The 16,026-nt window shown below is 29.2% G+C and overlaps 1 protein-coding gene across 2 annotated transcripts in view; it reads left to right on the forward strand.

Annotated features, from left to right (window-relative positions):
- The window catches only part of LOC112693178 (neurotrimin-like), a 94,091-nt gene that overhangs the window by 47,066 nt on the left and 30,999 nt on the right, over positions 1-16,026 (forward strand). For both annotated transcript variants that reach the window (XM_025568126.1, XM_025568127.1), the window contains exons 4-5: positions 10,383-10,541; positions 12,022-12,150. In XM_025568126.1, coding sequence (XP_025423911.1) covers positions 10,383-10,541; positions 12,022-12,150 — 288 coding nt within the window. The remainder of the gene's footprint in view (positions 1-10,382; positions 10,542-12,021; positions 12,151-16,026) is intronic.

Below are 16,026 nucleotides of genomic sequence, written 5' to 3' on the forward strand. Positions count from 1 at the left end.
ATATCGGGTGTATGATTGTGATCTTTTTAACTTTCTTTAATAATTTGACTATTCATCAAATTAATACGACCACGACATTTTTTCGTATTGCATTCGATACATCGCCAACTATTGTTTTTGTCAAATCTACATAAATATCCGTTATAGTACAGAAGGTCTCGACCTTTTTGACTTTTAATAATTTCCATTTTATTATCAAAATTATAATTTAAAAAAATTAAAATGTTTTATACAATTAAATGAATAGTGTTCAGTATGCACGTGTGAAAATATAACATCAATAAATACCTTGCAAAGTTCACATGTGTAGTTTTCCAGCGATAAGAGTCTACATTTACTGCTGCGTTACCGTCGTTGGAATTTTATTCTTTCAATAATACCGTATCGATAACATTATCTGATTATCATCAAACATAAGGATTTATCTGACGGGTTATATAGGTATTCGTAGATACTGCGAACAAATTCATTTCTAATTTCGTAATTTCATGTACAGCAGTTCTGCACTAAACTTTTACTCAGTTTAGTATAATATTATATTAAAGCGCTCAACTATCTCAGTGCTTAATTTTCGCAGCGCCCTATTTTTACCGCGCTCAATTGTCTGTACTCAATTGTCGCGCGCTCAATTGTCGGGACATCAATATTTTGAGCTTTTCCAATAGCGATAGAAGTTTCTGGATCTAATTTTGAAATAATTTCTTGTATTTTCGTACGAAAAAGACGTATGAATGATGAAATGATAAAATATGTTTAAAAATATTTAAAAATTAGTGAAATATGTAAAAATATGTAATTATACCAAAATATGTAAAAATATGTAAAATAAAAGTATCATCATTTTAATAGGAATGATTTAAATCATAAACATTTCTTATCGAATCTTAAATATCTCGTTTTAATAAAAATATGCATTTACATACAAATCCGTTCCTTAATTATGACCAATAACTTTTAAGTTTTATACTTCTAAGTAATTCACGTATAGGATAACATGGTTTATGCCAATAATTCTACATTGATAATTTAAATACGAATCATATAATATAAAATATCTAATGATATGTCGAATTTACTTTCATATAAGTTATTTTATAGAAAATAAATGTGTACGGTTTTTTTAGAAATAAAACTAAATAAGTAGTGATTCAATAAATGACATATTTTACATTGTATAGGTATACTTTGAAAATTATATATATATCTTAATTCAAACTACTTACAGATCACTTTAAATATATGTTTAACAATTATAAATTAAATTAAGATAAAAAATAAATTCACGATCCACGAATTTTCTATTGTTTTGTAACTTTTAATATATAATAGGGATGGGCATGAAATCCGAAGGTTTGAACTATCCGAATACAAAATAATCGAATTTGGATTATTTTAATTTATGAATTTTCTTTTTACATAACTTATAACTATTTTTAATTTCTAGTAAAATAAATTATTTTGTTTTATTGTAACAAAAAATTAATACTATATTTCATGAATTTCTGTATACATATCATGACCTCAACAATTTTTATAACTTATTATTCATTACCAAAATAACAATTTATTAAATTGTTGAATTAATTTTATATTTATGTTATATGACTTGCATTGATAGCATAACTGAATATTCAATTAACTTATTTTAACTGCCTAACATTTTAAAGGTTATTGAATAAGCTTTTGTGGAGAAGAGTTAAATTTATAAATATTACAATAAAATATAGTAATAATACACTAATAATTGTTATTGATTTATTTATATGGATTAGTTTTCTTACAATTATCAAATAAAATTAGAGTAATCGAACAAGAAACTTAAATAATCCAGATAATCCATGTACTAAGATGAATTAATCCAAATGCCTATCATAAATACATATCATATTTCTATAACACTTGAGTTATTAAATGTAATATCTTAAAATTCGCATAAATAAACCCATGGGTAGTGTGGGTCGTTAAATATAAACTAAATAATTTTAGATAAAACATAAAAATATAGTATTCAGTTTTAGGTTATTTTCTATTTATATTTTATATAATATAATAAAAAATGTATAATGTAAAAACTGTAGTGCACTTTTGTTCTTACCATCAACATTAGTATTTATGTAAAATGTATTTTATTTAATACAATTTTACACTGCAAAAGTAACCAACATAAAGACTTTATATGATATTTCGTTATTATATTCGTCCAGTAGCTTAGCCTAACTTGTATTATTGAAAATATATTTTTACTTTTTGTAACATGTATTACACAGTACAGAGAACTGCTTTTAAAAGGTATGCATGTCCTTCATGTGTATGTGTGTGTTTGTGTATTCCTGAGTACAAGTATGTGTGAGTGTGTACCTATGTTGTAATATGGGTCCTTTGATGCGATTCATAAGTAAATTGGGTATCGTTATCCCGGCGGCTAGAGTAAAAATAAAAACCGACCCGGTCACTATATTACATTACAGACGGAGAGTGCCAAAAGTCACATTTCTCGAGAGACTCTCAGCTTTGCCGACCAACATGTCGTGTAAGTGCACTTGTTCGTTCGTTTCGAGACTGTGGTCAGTGATAATAGAATACAGAGAGGTGAGTGATCGTAACAAAATTTCGAGATAAAGTTTTGACATTCGGAAAATCATATCACATGTTTGTATACTATATTATACGTAATCCGAATCATTGTTTTTTTTTTTTTTAAGGTTCAAAATTGATTTCATTTGATGATATATATATTATGAATTTTCTACAACACCGTATATATATTAGGTAAAGAAGAATTTATAATTTTATATCTTGATGCAAAGCTGATGGATATTCTATTTTTATAATTATAATATGTGAAAACTTGGTAGATATTATTTTTTGGTTAATACTTTAACTTTGCACCTTTTAAAGTGAAACAGTTCCTTATTTGTATAATTAAAATTAAATTACGTGAATCAAACCTTTACACTTGTTCACATTCCAACATTTTAATAATATTAACAGGAATGGTCCGTTTTCAGTATGATTCGCTTTATTAAAAAAAAATAGGACATTAGTTGATTATTCAAGAATGAGTCACTATTTTTTCTCCTTAATATTGACGAAATATTAATTTAGTGAATAGTGTGCTTTTTACCAAGTTATAATAATATTATATTATTATATAATAAATTAAATTAAATGAGCTTAAGAAAAACTAAAACATTATTAATTGGGTGTATTTAAGGTTAAAATAATTGGCTAACCTATTATATGTAAGGAGATTAGCAAATTTTGAGGTGGAGGATAAGGTTTACATAGTTTGAAGAAAAAGCACGAGTAAAGAAGAGGAATTTAAGAACTGAATGGATTAATTTAATTAATTATTATTTTTTTAATATAATTGTGTACCCGTTTTGCCTATACGAAGTGCCGCGTCAAAAAAATGTTTAATAAATATAATTGCGGAAGTCATTAGATTGCATTACACGTCGAATATAAATTTTTTTTAAAAAAAAAGAATTTAAAAAATTAAATCACATTATAGATGTTAAAATCCAAAAAGTTTTTTGGAGAGTACAATTAATTTGTCTCTTTAAGATGTAAATCGTTACTTTATGGCAATATTTAGAAGTTTTATCTGATGAAAAAAAAAAAAAACAATACGAATTAAATAATGGGAAATAAAAGTTTTCAAATGTTCTTTTATTTATTTAATAAGTACTTGGTTGTTCTTTTTTATTCTAACATAAAATTCTACAAAAATTAATGTTTTATTTAGATAATTTTGATGTTTCTAAAAATCGTGTTTATATTTTTGTATTGTGGTATTAAACTATTGCCTCAAACATTTTTTTTCGTTTGACCGGTTCGATTTTTTTTTATATTTTAGACTAAAATATTGGTATAGAAATTTTGTAGTTACATTTTTTTTAATAACCTAACAAAAATAGTAAGCGTATTTTTATTTGAGTTCACAGAAAAAAAAAAACTATTGTAATTGAGAATTAAATGTTCTTATTGATATATGAACATATCTGAAGAAAAAAAATAAAAGCAGTTAAAAATAACTAATTCATATTCATTGGGAAATAATAAATGTTATATTACTTTTATAAAAAAAAAAAAAAAAATAAATATCGAAAAGCTAAGTGTAGTATAACATTAATATTTAGGACCCTCAAAGTATTATTACACAGTGCTCTGTTTAATTTCTTTTTTTCATCAAAACGATTTATCGTAATTTTCAAATGTCCACACTCTGACCCTCACTCAAGTCTTGCAAATTATCCAAACGACGGAATATTTTGTTTTTAGTGACCTCAATCCTATTGATGTATAAATTATGTTGGTACATTTAAAACAATAAATTTGTCAATCCAAGATGTAGTGTAGATGAGAAAACAAGCCTTATAGAATATATATATATATTTTTTTTTGAACATGCTTACAAACATTTTAAAAAAAATAATATTTTTAAGGGATTTATGGAACTCAACACAAAAAAATATAAATTTAAAAAATAAATAATAATTTAAATAAGTTTGTGATGAGTTTTATACGTCTAATAAGGTATTTCCAAGAAGATAAATAAAGAATGTTTATCAAATGTTTGGTTTGCATATATTAAAGTTCATTTGTACATCACCGGTCGCTATATTATGCACTTTGAAGTTATTTTAACAAAGAAATGTAGTAATTGTTTCTAAGTAAACATTGTCTGGTACCGTTATAGTTTGAAGCATATCGTATTATACACATTTGCATATCCAAATCCAAACCGTTAGTGTATTATAACGCATACAATTATTCGTTACAAATAAACATACAGTTCATGGATAAAAATGTTATTTTATTCTGATTTTTTTTTTTAATTTAACTGTCATTGGTTATATAAACGGTTGTCATACTTTTTTAGGATTCAAAGTCAAAAAACCATGACTATAGGTGATCTATCGCACCTGTGTACGGTCTACTGTCTTTGGTCAGTGAACTATCTTCCCTTGCTTTAGTTATGACCCATGGTAATATGAATTATACATACCCGCATCGGTTATTAAATTACCCTAGAATATCTTTTTCTGTGTTTTTAATATCTGTGATGTTCAGTTTTAGAATTTACTTTCTTTTCAAATGTATATTCTATTATTTGTTTCAAACTTACGTTTATTTTGATTTAATAATCAAATTCATTTTACAGAAGTATACTATTTAGATATTAGTTTCTATATATATTTCAGATTATTTTATATCTTAAATATTTAGTGGAAAAATTATACTTTTGTTCGACAGTAAATTTGTCAAAGGTAACATTATTGTATTATTATTTTATCGACAATTTACTTATAATGGGTTTTCTTAAAATATTTTTTAATTTTTATTTTATATTCCATAGTATTAAAAATATATTTTGAAATCAGTAAGAAAAGTATTTCAATCCTTTCACTGATACTTATATAATAATATAAATAATATTCAGGTTTATTATATCACAACTTCAGTTTGTACTGTTTTATTTTTTGTGTATTTGATATTCTGGAGAGCTCTATTTTTTTTTTTTTTAATTATTTTTATAAATTATATATTCTTGTATGAGTTTTTTTTTCATACGTTTTATGATAACCCGATGATGTTCAAATAATTTGTGGTATGATTTTTCGATTGTTGTAATGATTTGTATTTTTTGATATTTCCATGGCTTTAAATAATAATAAAATTCCCGCTTTTTTTTTTTCATGAAAATAAGCGTCGATCGTAAAAAAAAAATTGATATTATGATTAATATCCCGCCACCCTTGTTTGTATTATTTTGAATAATCTTCAAATGTACACCCTGTGATCTGCTGACATCAATTCCACTTCCGCTTTAATGTATAGGACTTAGAGATATTTTCATGATTTCTTATGCATCGGTTGGCCGAATGAATATTGAGCAACATTCTATACAAACGGGGAAGTACATGAGGCGCGAAAAACATTTCAATAAGTCGTCACTCCGAATGCCCTTCAGACTACAGATACCGACTGTTCGTTATCGTCTACACGTTCATAATATGTTTATATATATAAATATATATGTTTGTGCGTATGTATATACATAACGAATAAAAATAAAGGACACTCCAAGAGGAAAATCCGTCATTATCATTCGTAAGTCAAGTTCGGTAAGGCACTTGATACGCTTCGATGATACATCTATAACCATACATGTTCACCCAATTGTTAGGTATTATGTTTTATGCTCTGAAGAATAATTGAGTATGCAACCTTTGTTTTCCGAAATGAAAATAAAAGTTTTCAACTTATATTGATAAAATATTTTCATTCACGAAAAATTCTGTGGTTTGTTTATATAAAAAAATCAAAGGTTAACGAGAATAAAATATATTTTTAATGAAACGTAAAATAAGAGTTCAATATTTTATAATAATCAATTACCTTTTTGATTGTTTATTTTAAAATTTAGATTATGATTCGAATATTATTTAATCGATAAATATGGTTGTAATAAATAATATTTTATTATTATGGTAAGATATGGCTTATCAAATGAGAAAAATGGTATAAAGTAAAACTAAATAAATATAATTTTTTATATTTAGTTAATAATATATATATACGTTTAAAATTTAAAATTAAAAATTGGAATCTCAATTAAAAATGTGTGTTTTTTTTTTTTTTTTAATTATTTTATAAAAGTTTAGTAACGGATTAAATTAGTTACATCTGTATTCTATAGATTTATTAATAATTTTAACACTATACTGTCTATATATTCTTAAGAGTTAAAATATGGTAATAACATGTCTATGATTTTTTTGAAAAAAATCATTAATTGAAAATTAAATGAAGAACCATGATTATTATTACTTGGAGTATATAAAAAAAAAATGTAAACCAATAAGTTTTTATAAACTAATACACTATAATTTTAATTTCAGAAGATAACTCATTAATATTCTTGTAATTAAACAAGATATCCTTAATGCATATGAATAATTCAAAGTTATATTAATGGTTATCACATTTTAAATTTGTTATCAATTTAATTTTGAGTTGTTTGTTTATTTCAATTTTATAGTTTTAAAGTCGCATATTTACTGTGGATATTCGATGAATTTATTTTTAACAATTGTTTTTTATTAAGATAGTTGATTTAATATTTAAACTTTATATACTTTCATTCAATATATTAATAACTTGCTAATGTTTAATTTATGGTTTAATTTTTAATATATATTCTTATATTTGCACACTTATAAATATAAAATACCGTACGATTGATATATTTTCATAAAAAAAAGTTCACAATCAAATTGAATATAGTTCTTAAGATATCAATGATAATTTTTCGATATGTACAAGTTTAAAAATACTTAAAAATAATATTAATTTACCTTCACTTAATTTTTATTTTATGGACAAGATATAAAACTACAGTTGAATTAACATATTTATAATTTATGTTATGTTTCAGGGTTCTTAAACAAATTTAATAGTTATTGTGAAAAGAAAACGCCGCGGTAACAGTATAATAGAATTGTTTACTATATCCTCGCGCGATTCATCTGTACGCTCAAAAATAAGCTTTTTTTCATTTTCTCTCTCTTTCGTACACTCTCTCACTGATTTCGGGCGTGGGAAAAGACATACGATATCAAAACACGGCAATATTGCGAAACGATTTTTTTTTCATTTCATACGCGTTTAGGCGAAAGGGAAAGAAGTTGCGGTGACGGTCGACGTGTAAAGGTCCAGAGGCCAGCAATAAAGGACGATAAAGGGGGAATAAAAAATAGATTAGTAAGTGAGGCACGTTTTGCATTAAGGCTGGCTGCCCGGGGCGAAGGGAGATACGCACGCCCGGGGGTGTGCAGAGGTATAACCGCCACCGTTGCCCCTAAGCTACTTCTCGCCATCTGTGGCGTATGTGTGTAGGTATTTGTATGTGTGCGAATGCGTGCAAATGCATGTGCGTGCGAGCATCTTATCGGGATGCCATGCACACGTCTCTGACCTTTGGAAAAAAGGAAAATAAAAGAATGAAAATATATATGTACGACACATCACTAATCTTTATTGCCAACGCTGCATTCACCGTCGATATGTGTAATATTAATTATTTTCCCTATGACACATTTCTATTATATTCCCGTACACGTGTATCGGTGCAGTCACCACGCAAACGTTAAACAATCATCGGGTACAGCAGGTGTGCTCAACTTTTTTGGCGGGCCACATCCACAGTTAGCAAAAATTACGACTTTCTCCCCCCCCACACCCCCGCTAAAGCTCGAAAAATAATGTCTTCTCGATTTCCCCACCACTTAAAAAGGTGTTTATTGACTTCCGAATCGTAGTCCGTTTCCATACGTTATGTACATGCTCGATAATCCTATACCCGTGAATCGAACTTTTCCGCCCGACCAACCGATCTTTATTGTTGGAAAATAATTTTCAATCACTCCGCATGTACGAGCGGATAAATGATACGCCATGCATTGTTTATGAACGACAACCAGCATGCGAACTTCACGTTTTTGTCATTTGGCTTTTCGCGGTTCAACGGAGAATTTACCTACACACACGAATAGTTTCATACACTGTAACGTATTTAATATTCATTCTCTCCACGCTGTAAATACTCGTTATGTTCCTAATCACACAATTTAAAAATCGGCTTCATTGGCCCGTTATGTTAAACAGAGTGTTCCACGTAGATATGCTTATCGAAATATATTCAACCATTTTGAAGATAATCAAACTCTGTTTCTTTTTTTTTCCTTTTTCTTTTTTTTTTTTTTTTTATGATTCGAATAAATCGACAAAGGTTCGATTTACCAACCACATGTTTTCGTTTGGATTTATAATGAAATTAACACGTTATTATTGTTTTGACATGGAAATATATTATTTTTAATTCATTACACGGGATACACTAGAACGCATGGTATAATATTATGAACAAACGATGTGATGTATACAAAGAAGACGTGTATTTTTTTTTGACGCAATGGGTGGAAAATCGGTTGTAGTTGTACAGCACGTGAGACCTTATTTTAGAATTAAAAGTAAATGTAATTAAAACTTCACACATTTCTCAAATTAAACAATTTGTATGATATCTGCAGTTTACAATTATGTTTTCAAAAAGGTCGTAGAGGTTATGTGTGTGTGTTTATTAAATTGTTTAGAGCGTGTTAACCTGAGGAAAAATATGACCTTTTTTTATTTGAGCAGCTAAAAGACTTATTATGTATCGTATGTAACTTTGTTATAACCATGTGTTTACAGTTGTTCACACAATAGTAAATATAAATCATTATGTGTATTTATTAAATTTTCGAAAGCACTAACTTCAATGCACAAACTTCAACATATGCAGTGTCTGTAGGTATAACAGTGTTAGGTACAATTTATAGTGATGTTAATATGTTTAATTTCTATAGTAAATTAATAGGTTTTACAATAATTTTAATTAAGAGTTTAAAGTAGTGAATATTAAAAATTATTTCCATAACAGTTGTTCAAATCGTGTAATATATTTAAATTTAACGCCTGCAGACAAGCGCGTACACAAGGGGAGGCTTTAGGGTTTCAAACCCCTCCCGAAATTCAGGAAAATGATATTAAATATGTTTTTATATAGTAAAATTGGTATATAGATTATATTATTATGAAAATATACAACCTAAAACCCCTCCCAAAATATTTTTTTGTGTACGTGCCTGCCCGCAGATGAAACTTATTGAATTATTTTTCCAATTTTCAAACCTTTTAACATACATATATTTTATGTTTATATAATATGAAATAGTTCAGTTTTAACAAGATGCGGTAATACATAACAATTTGACAAACTGCTTTTTTGATCGATAAAACTTTTTTTTTAAGCATGAACGAACAAAATTATTGAATGATCCTTTGGACCATGATTTATAATAAAATACTCAATACACTTCTTTCATCATCACGGAATTCAAAATTATTAAAATATTAAACGAAATTCACTGAAACTAATAATTTCTTGAAGATAAAATAAACCATTTAAAATTAAAAATGATAAATTATCGAACGATGATGAATAAAATGAATGAAGGAGTAGTGTATTAAAAAAAAAACTTAAATTTTGATTGACGGTATCTGATATTGCATTTTATATTGATCCTGAACTATAATTGTAATTCAGTTAATTTTGCATTTTAAATTTAGTGGTTTTCCGGGTATATCTGTGATTAATCTTTGGAATTAAAGCCTTGACAATTTGAACCGTAAAAACTACGTATTTCGTATGGTTACTAATATTCATATGATTAACCTTAAAATAATAACTTATATTTAAAATAAAATAGGATTGATAACATCAGAAGAATAGAAATAATAATAATAATAATAGTATGTATTTCTTCCTACAGTTCCGCCGTCGATTTCCGACTCGTTGAGCAGTTCTGATGCAATAGTTCGAGAAGGATCAAACGTATCACTTACGTGCCATGTGGACGGGTACCCTAAACCAGAAATAAAATGGAAACGTGACGACGGTTTGCAAATCAACATCAACAAAACGTTAACTGGTACGGATATTACAAAATGTTATTAAAAATTGAATTTAAAAATGTAGAGCATTGAAAAATCTTTAAAATACCACCGGGTTGATGGTAGTAGGGGAGGGGAAGTGTAATATTGAACTCATAATCGTCTGGCCTGTACTACTTTCAACATGCTCAATAGTAAGAACTGTCAACTTATTCAGTGTATCCGATGAAATGAAGTGGTAGATCAAAGATAGTTTATAAAATATGTTTTAAGACGGGAAAAGGGGGGAACGGTTGTACGGTTCGAAACGAGTGTACATACATAAGCACATATATGTACCTCTAATGCTATACGTATAATTGCATAGAAAAATGATTTTTATTCATGTGAGTTATAACTCATTTGATGAACGGGGTTTTCAACGGATCTTTCGAAATCTGTATTTAAAATGTAAGTCTATGGTATTAGCACTATTAAACAGTCAACTTGGTAACTTGTCAACATTTTACTGGGACTTTTTCCAAAAGTATTCAACACGTGTCTGCTCACAAAATTCAGTGAACGATAATTTCACCCTCCTTACTCCCTGTTTGAACCAACGGGACAATGGGGGAACAGGTTTTCCGATATTTTTCACCATATGGCCTAATTATTTTCTGTGAATCTGAGATTTGAATTTGACTAGGTTACTCACAGGGTCCGACCTTTGAATTGAAAAATGTACGTACACGACCGTATCATTGTAGGCCGAACTCGCGCACAATATTTTATTCGAAAACAGTGTGCCTAAACATTTCGCACGTAGTTATTCTGCAGTGATATTGCATATTGTTTTTTGGAACGTAGTGGCGGATCGGGGACGGTCAAAAGTTTTAGGTGTATATCTTTGCCCTCTCTCCTATCATCCTGATCATTTATCCCCCTACTCCCGGTCCCTATCAACCCGTGGCCTACGGAAACAAATGGAAATATCAAACGTAAACAGCAATAATAACAATAATAATAATAATAATAACGATAATAATTATCGTCGCCGGTCGGTGTACGGTCGTGTTTGCGCGGGCGGGCACGAGGAATTTGTCTTATTTGCTCGCCGGGCCCCCGTTTAATTGGAACAATAATACCGTGGCGGGGGGGGGGGATTTTAATAGCGACAGTCCTTATTGGTGGCAATGAATCATCGACGGCACAGCGGGCCCATGGCCGTACTGCACAAAGGAATCCGAAAACTTTTCGAACCGGCAAAAGTTCGCCTCGGTCCACTGCTACCCATCCGTCCGCTGCCATGTCGATTCCCTCCCCCCCTGATTCACCGTGCGAGTCGTATACATTTTACTATCGTATTCGCGCGTGCAGGATTCGCCACAATAACTCTTCCTGCTCCCCGTCCGCTTCCGCCTGCCCGGGGGAGGGGTTCGATGACGCCAAAGAAAATGCATCAAGTTGTTTTTACCGCGATCCATTAACGTGTACACCGAGACCGTGGTTCTGTTTTCATGTGTTCGTTTTCGGCTGCAGTGAGCGAATGGGCGGGACCCACGTTGGAACTGCATCGGATCAGCCGGTTGGACATGGGCGCCTACCTGTGCATAGCCACCAACTCCGTGCCGCCGTCGGTCAGTAAACGCATCAAAGTCAGCGTGGACTGTAAGTACATCATACCGTTATTGTTGTCAGTTGTTTTTGCAAGGCAGAGCGTCGCGTGCATTGAAACTTATCTAGATAATTATTTTATTATTTTTATTTTATCTAGATAAATAATTTCATTTTATCTAAAAAAAAAAAAAATCGTTCATTTAAACTAATTTATCTAGATAAATTCGTTTCTATAAAAAAAAAAAGGAATTAAATATTTTTATTAAAAATTAATTTTTCGATAATTAATTATTTGAATTTGAATTGTTAAGTCATATTAATAAAAACAATTGTATGTTCATAATAATATTATATATTAGGTATTATTTATTATTAATCTTTTCGTTGGAGACCTGGAACTTGATGTTCAAATATAAAATAAACCTATATTCCTTATGTTGGTGACTCGTCGATTATCATTATGCCTTACCTTAGCAAATATTTAAATTACGCCCCTGCTTTAAAGTTGGTATTAAAATAGATCATCTTATTTTTTATCTAGATAAAAAAGTACATGTCTAATCCCAATACTGGTCGTATGTCCATTGTCACCGACACCATTGGACGCGTAACCGCGCGTGGGCGGGTGTGGGCATTTCGACGGCTTTTTACTACTCGACGTGAATGTTTCTTTGCAAGTATTTTGATCGCGACGAGACGAGTGCGTCCGACGGATTCGTGTAAAACGATCCCGTTAATATCTAGTATAGAATAAATACCACTTATATTTCGGACAAGCGCTCGGATATCCGCGCAGATATTGAAACGCAAAAAAACCATGGTCAATCTCATAAATGTTAATTATCCAACTGTTTTTTTTATTTTATCGTTGCGTAACAATCGCGTTGGTGGCTTATCATCCATACGAGTCTTCTGCGTTAGTTGCGTTGCAGTGCAACAGTGCAGTGCATAACGTCCTGTAAAACGTGTATCGTCGGGTACAATATAAAATAATATTATCTCGTGCGTTTTGTGGAATTCGTTCATGAAAACTTATAAAAATGTACGAGGTGAAATGGCGCGGAAAACTGTGATTCTTGCCTCGTGCAGTCGTCCGTCTTTTTGATACCTACATGAAAACTTTTTATACATAATTCGTAAATCTCGTAAAAACGCGATAACATTGTGCTTTTACGTATTATATTCATCTAATATTTAATTAGATATTTAATCACTATATTACCATTATTCTTGGTGTACCATAATTTTGCCGTTGGCTTCTTAGTTCTTTAAAGAAACCGCCGACTCGGCGTTTAAGTTTTTCACGGTCATAAACTTTCCACACCCTGCCATGATAAAACGTTTCACATCTTCATCATTGTGCAAATTCCCACTGAAAACTTTTTTGTTGGAAATGTTTGCACTCAATTTCACTAGTTTTTCGCAAGTCCAATCGAGGTTTCTTCCAGACGGGAAATCTCCAGACGTTTACTGCTTTTTAAAAGGGATACTGCACAGACGCATTTATAATATATACATATACGCATTTAGGTTTATAAATAAACTTTTATCTCTTGATTTTTTTTTTCAAATCGATAAATAATAATTCTTGTTATTCGAACGTAATTTTTTTTTATATTTGTTTTATGATAAGATAATTATTATTTATTACTACGTGCAAACCGTAAAATATTTATGCCTAGATCATTTGATAAAATCTAGCTCCTAAAATTATGTACTATTATTATGTTGTAAATACTAGCCATCGAGTACCTATTTAAATCAGTGCGAAATTGTGTTTACACACAGGACTTAGTACCCAACCGAGATGAAATTACGACCAGAATAAAATCAATTTACAAGGATCATAAGCTTTATGGTCCTCGAGGGAGCCTACAGCCGAACCATGGCATCGTAATTGTACAAAGTAAAATAATTTTTTTTTCGGTTAGTGTATTTGAAATATGGTTGTAGTTTTCTTTATAGATAAAATGAAATAATGACTGTATTTTACTTATTAATCGTTTTCACGAAATGTAACTGTAACATTACTTGTAATGTATAAAAAAATGATAAAAAAACCATTTATAAAAAAAATAGCCAACTAGTGGGCAGAGCACAAAAACAGCTATTAAATATAACAACACAATGTTATTACACGTTCTAACACCGTAAATACACGTACATAAACATAGTAGGTTTTTTAACATGATACACACACACACACACACACACACATACACACACACACATTCTCTCGGTGAATTTATGTGCTTTTAGTGGAGTATGAAGCTCTAATGTTTTATGGGGTACTCCTGCTATTCCACTCCACTAATTTGAGAAACCCTCTGTACTCATAAACAGCTATCTACTTGTTTAGAGTGTTATCTAATTTTTAAACAGTTATCTTGCTTCAGAATATACGAGTTAAAAAAAAAAAAGACGTTTCAACGAAAAAATTTTAAAAAAAATTTCTTGAAATCCATTTGATTAGTATTATAATAGTAACAAACGTGTTATCTACAGTACATAAATGTTATGTATAAATATGTATGTAAATTAAACACGATAATATTTTTCATTCGAAAATGTTAAAAACTAATTGATTTTGTAACGAATGTTGAATAGGTTTAAATAATTAATATAAAAAAAAAAATCAATAAAATATGTTATGATATCCTATAAAGTCCTTCGATCATGCGTTCGAGTGTGAAAGCGAAATATGTAAACTACAACGACTATTGGGTATTAAGCTTTGTACGTTTTTCCAAACGGTTATCCAATGTGCATTTAATAGCAGTACAATAATTTTTATATATGAATGGTAATGAGTCACAATTTAATTGATAATTAATTTTTGTAGTAAATATTTTCTGGGATTGTAAATGGATCGTTTAATATTGAAATTATTCAAATTATACTATTATACAAACACGATGTGTAATAACATTTAGATTTCTTTATAAGTTGTGCTTTTGCATAAGACATGTAGTCCGTGTGCATATTTTTTAACTAATGGAATATATAATAATTTTGAATCTCAAAAACTCGAAACTTTGATCACTCGTATTTATTCCTATTTTCCTTCACATTAACTATATCAAAGTTGCACTGTACTTGTGTGGTATATTAACCACGAAACCATTTCAAAATCTCTCCGATTCAACGCGCTTGAACCGCCACGACACATGTTCGTTGAAAGGTTGGTGAGTTTTTCATTCCGCACTACCCTGCACTATTAGTTCACACATTTTGATTCCGGGATATAAAACAAATGCGATTTCTTCCTTTACTTTTAACAGTGTTACAATCTACACGACTATTGTAAATATATAAAAGTTAAATAATATGGACTATAATTTATATATATACCATACATATATGCATGTAAACACGTATACAAGATAACGTCACGGAAGAGTGTACACGATTTTTATTAAATTATTGAATTATTGAAAAATAACTAATTTAAATATTCAAAACTTAAGCTTTGTTTAAAATGTGTAATAAGGATTATTATCATTGGAATTTGAACTATAATTTTTAGATTCTGATTGATATGAGGATTTTATTGATATAGCTTTGTGATTTCTTTCCTTATGTAAGCAATTTTCTTAGGTAGTTTATTTACTAAATGGAAAATCTTTTATAGCATTTCGTTGAATCGAAAATTAAATCGAGCAAATAGTTGTAGAATGTATAAGTTTTAAATTTTTACAATAATTCTGACATGAAACAAAATACAGAAAAGTTATTGTAAAAAGTACATTTTTGCTAAAAATGAACTAAATTATTTTACTTTTTTGTATAAAACCCATGTCGATTGTTTAGTATAACTAAATTTGCTACTTAATATTAATATATCACCAAAATAATTTTGAATGCCCGTTTTCATATATTATATACTGATTGATTTTTATCAATGATGATCATATTAATTTTTGTATT

This window comes from Sipha flava, unplaced genomic scaffold, assembly GCF_003268045.1.
Source record: "Sipha flava isolate LNK unplaced genomic scaffold, YSA_version1 81_pilon_pilon, whole genome shotgun sequence".
Classification (NCBI taxonomy): domain Eukaryota; kingdom Metazoa; phylum Arthropoda; class Insecta; order Hemiptera; family Aphididae; genus Sipha; species Sipha flava.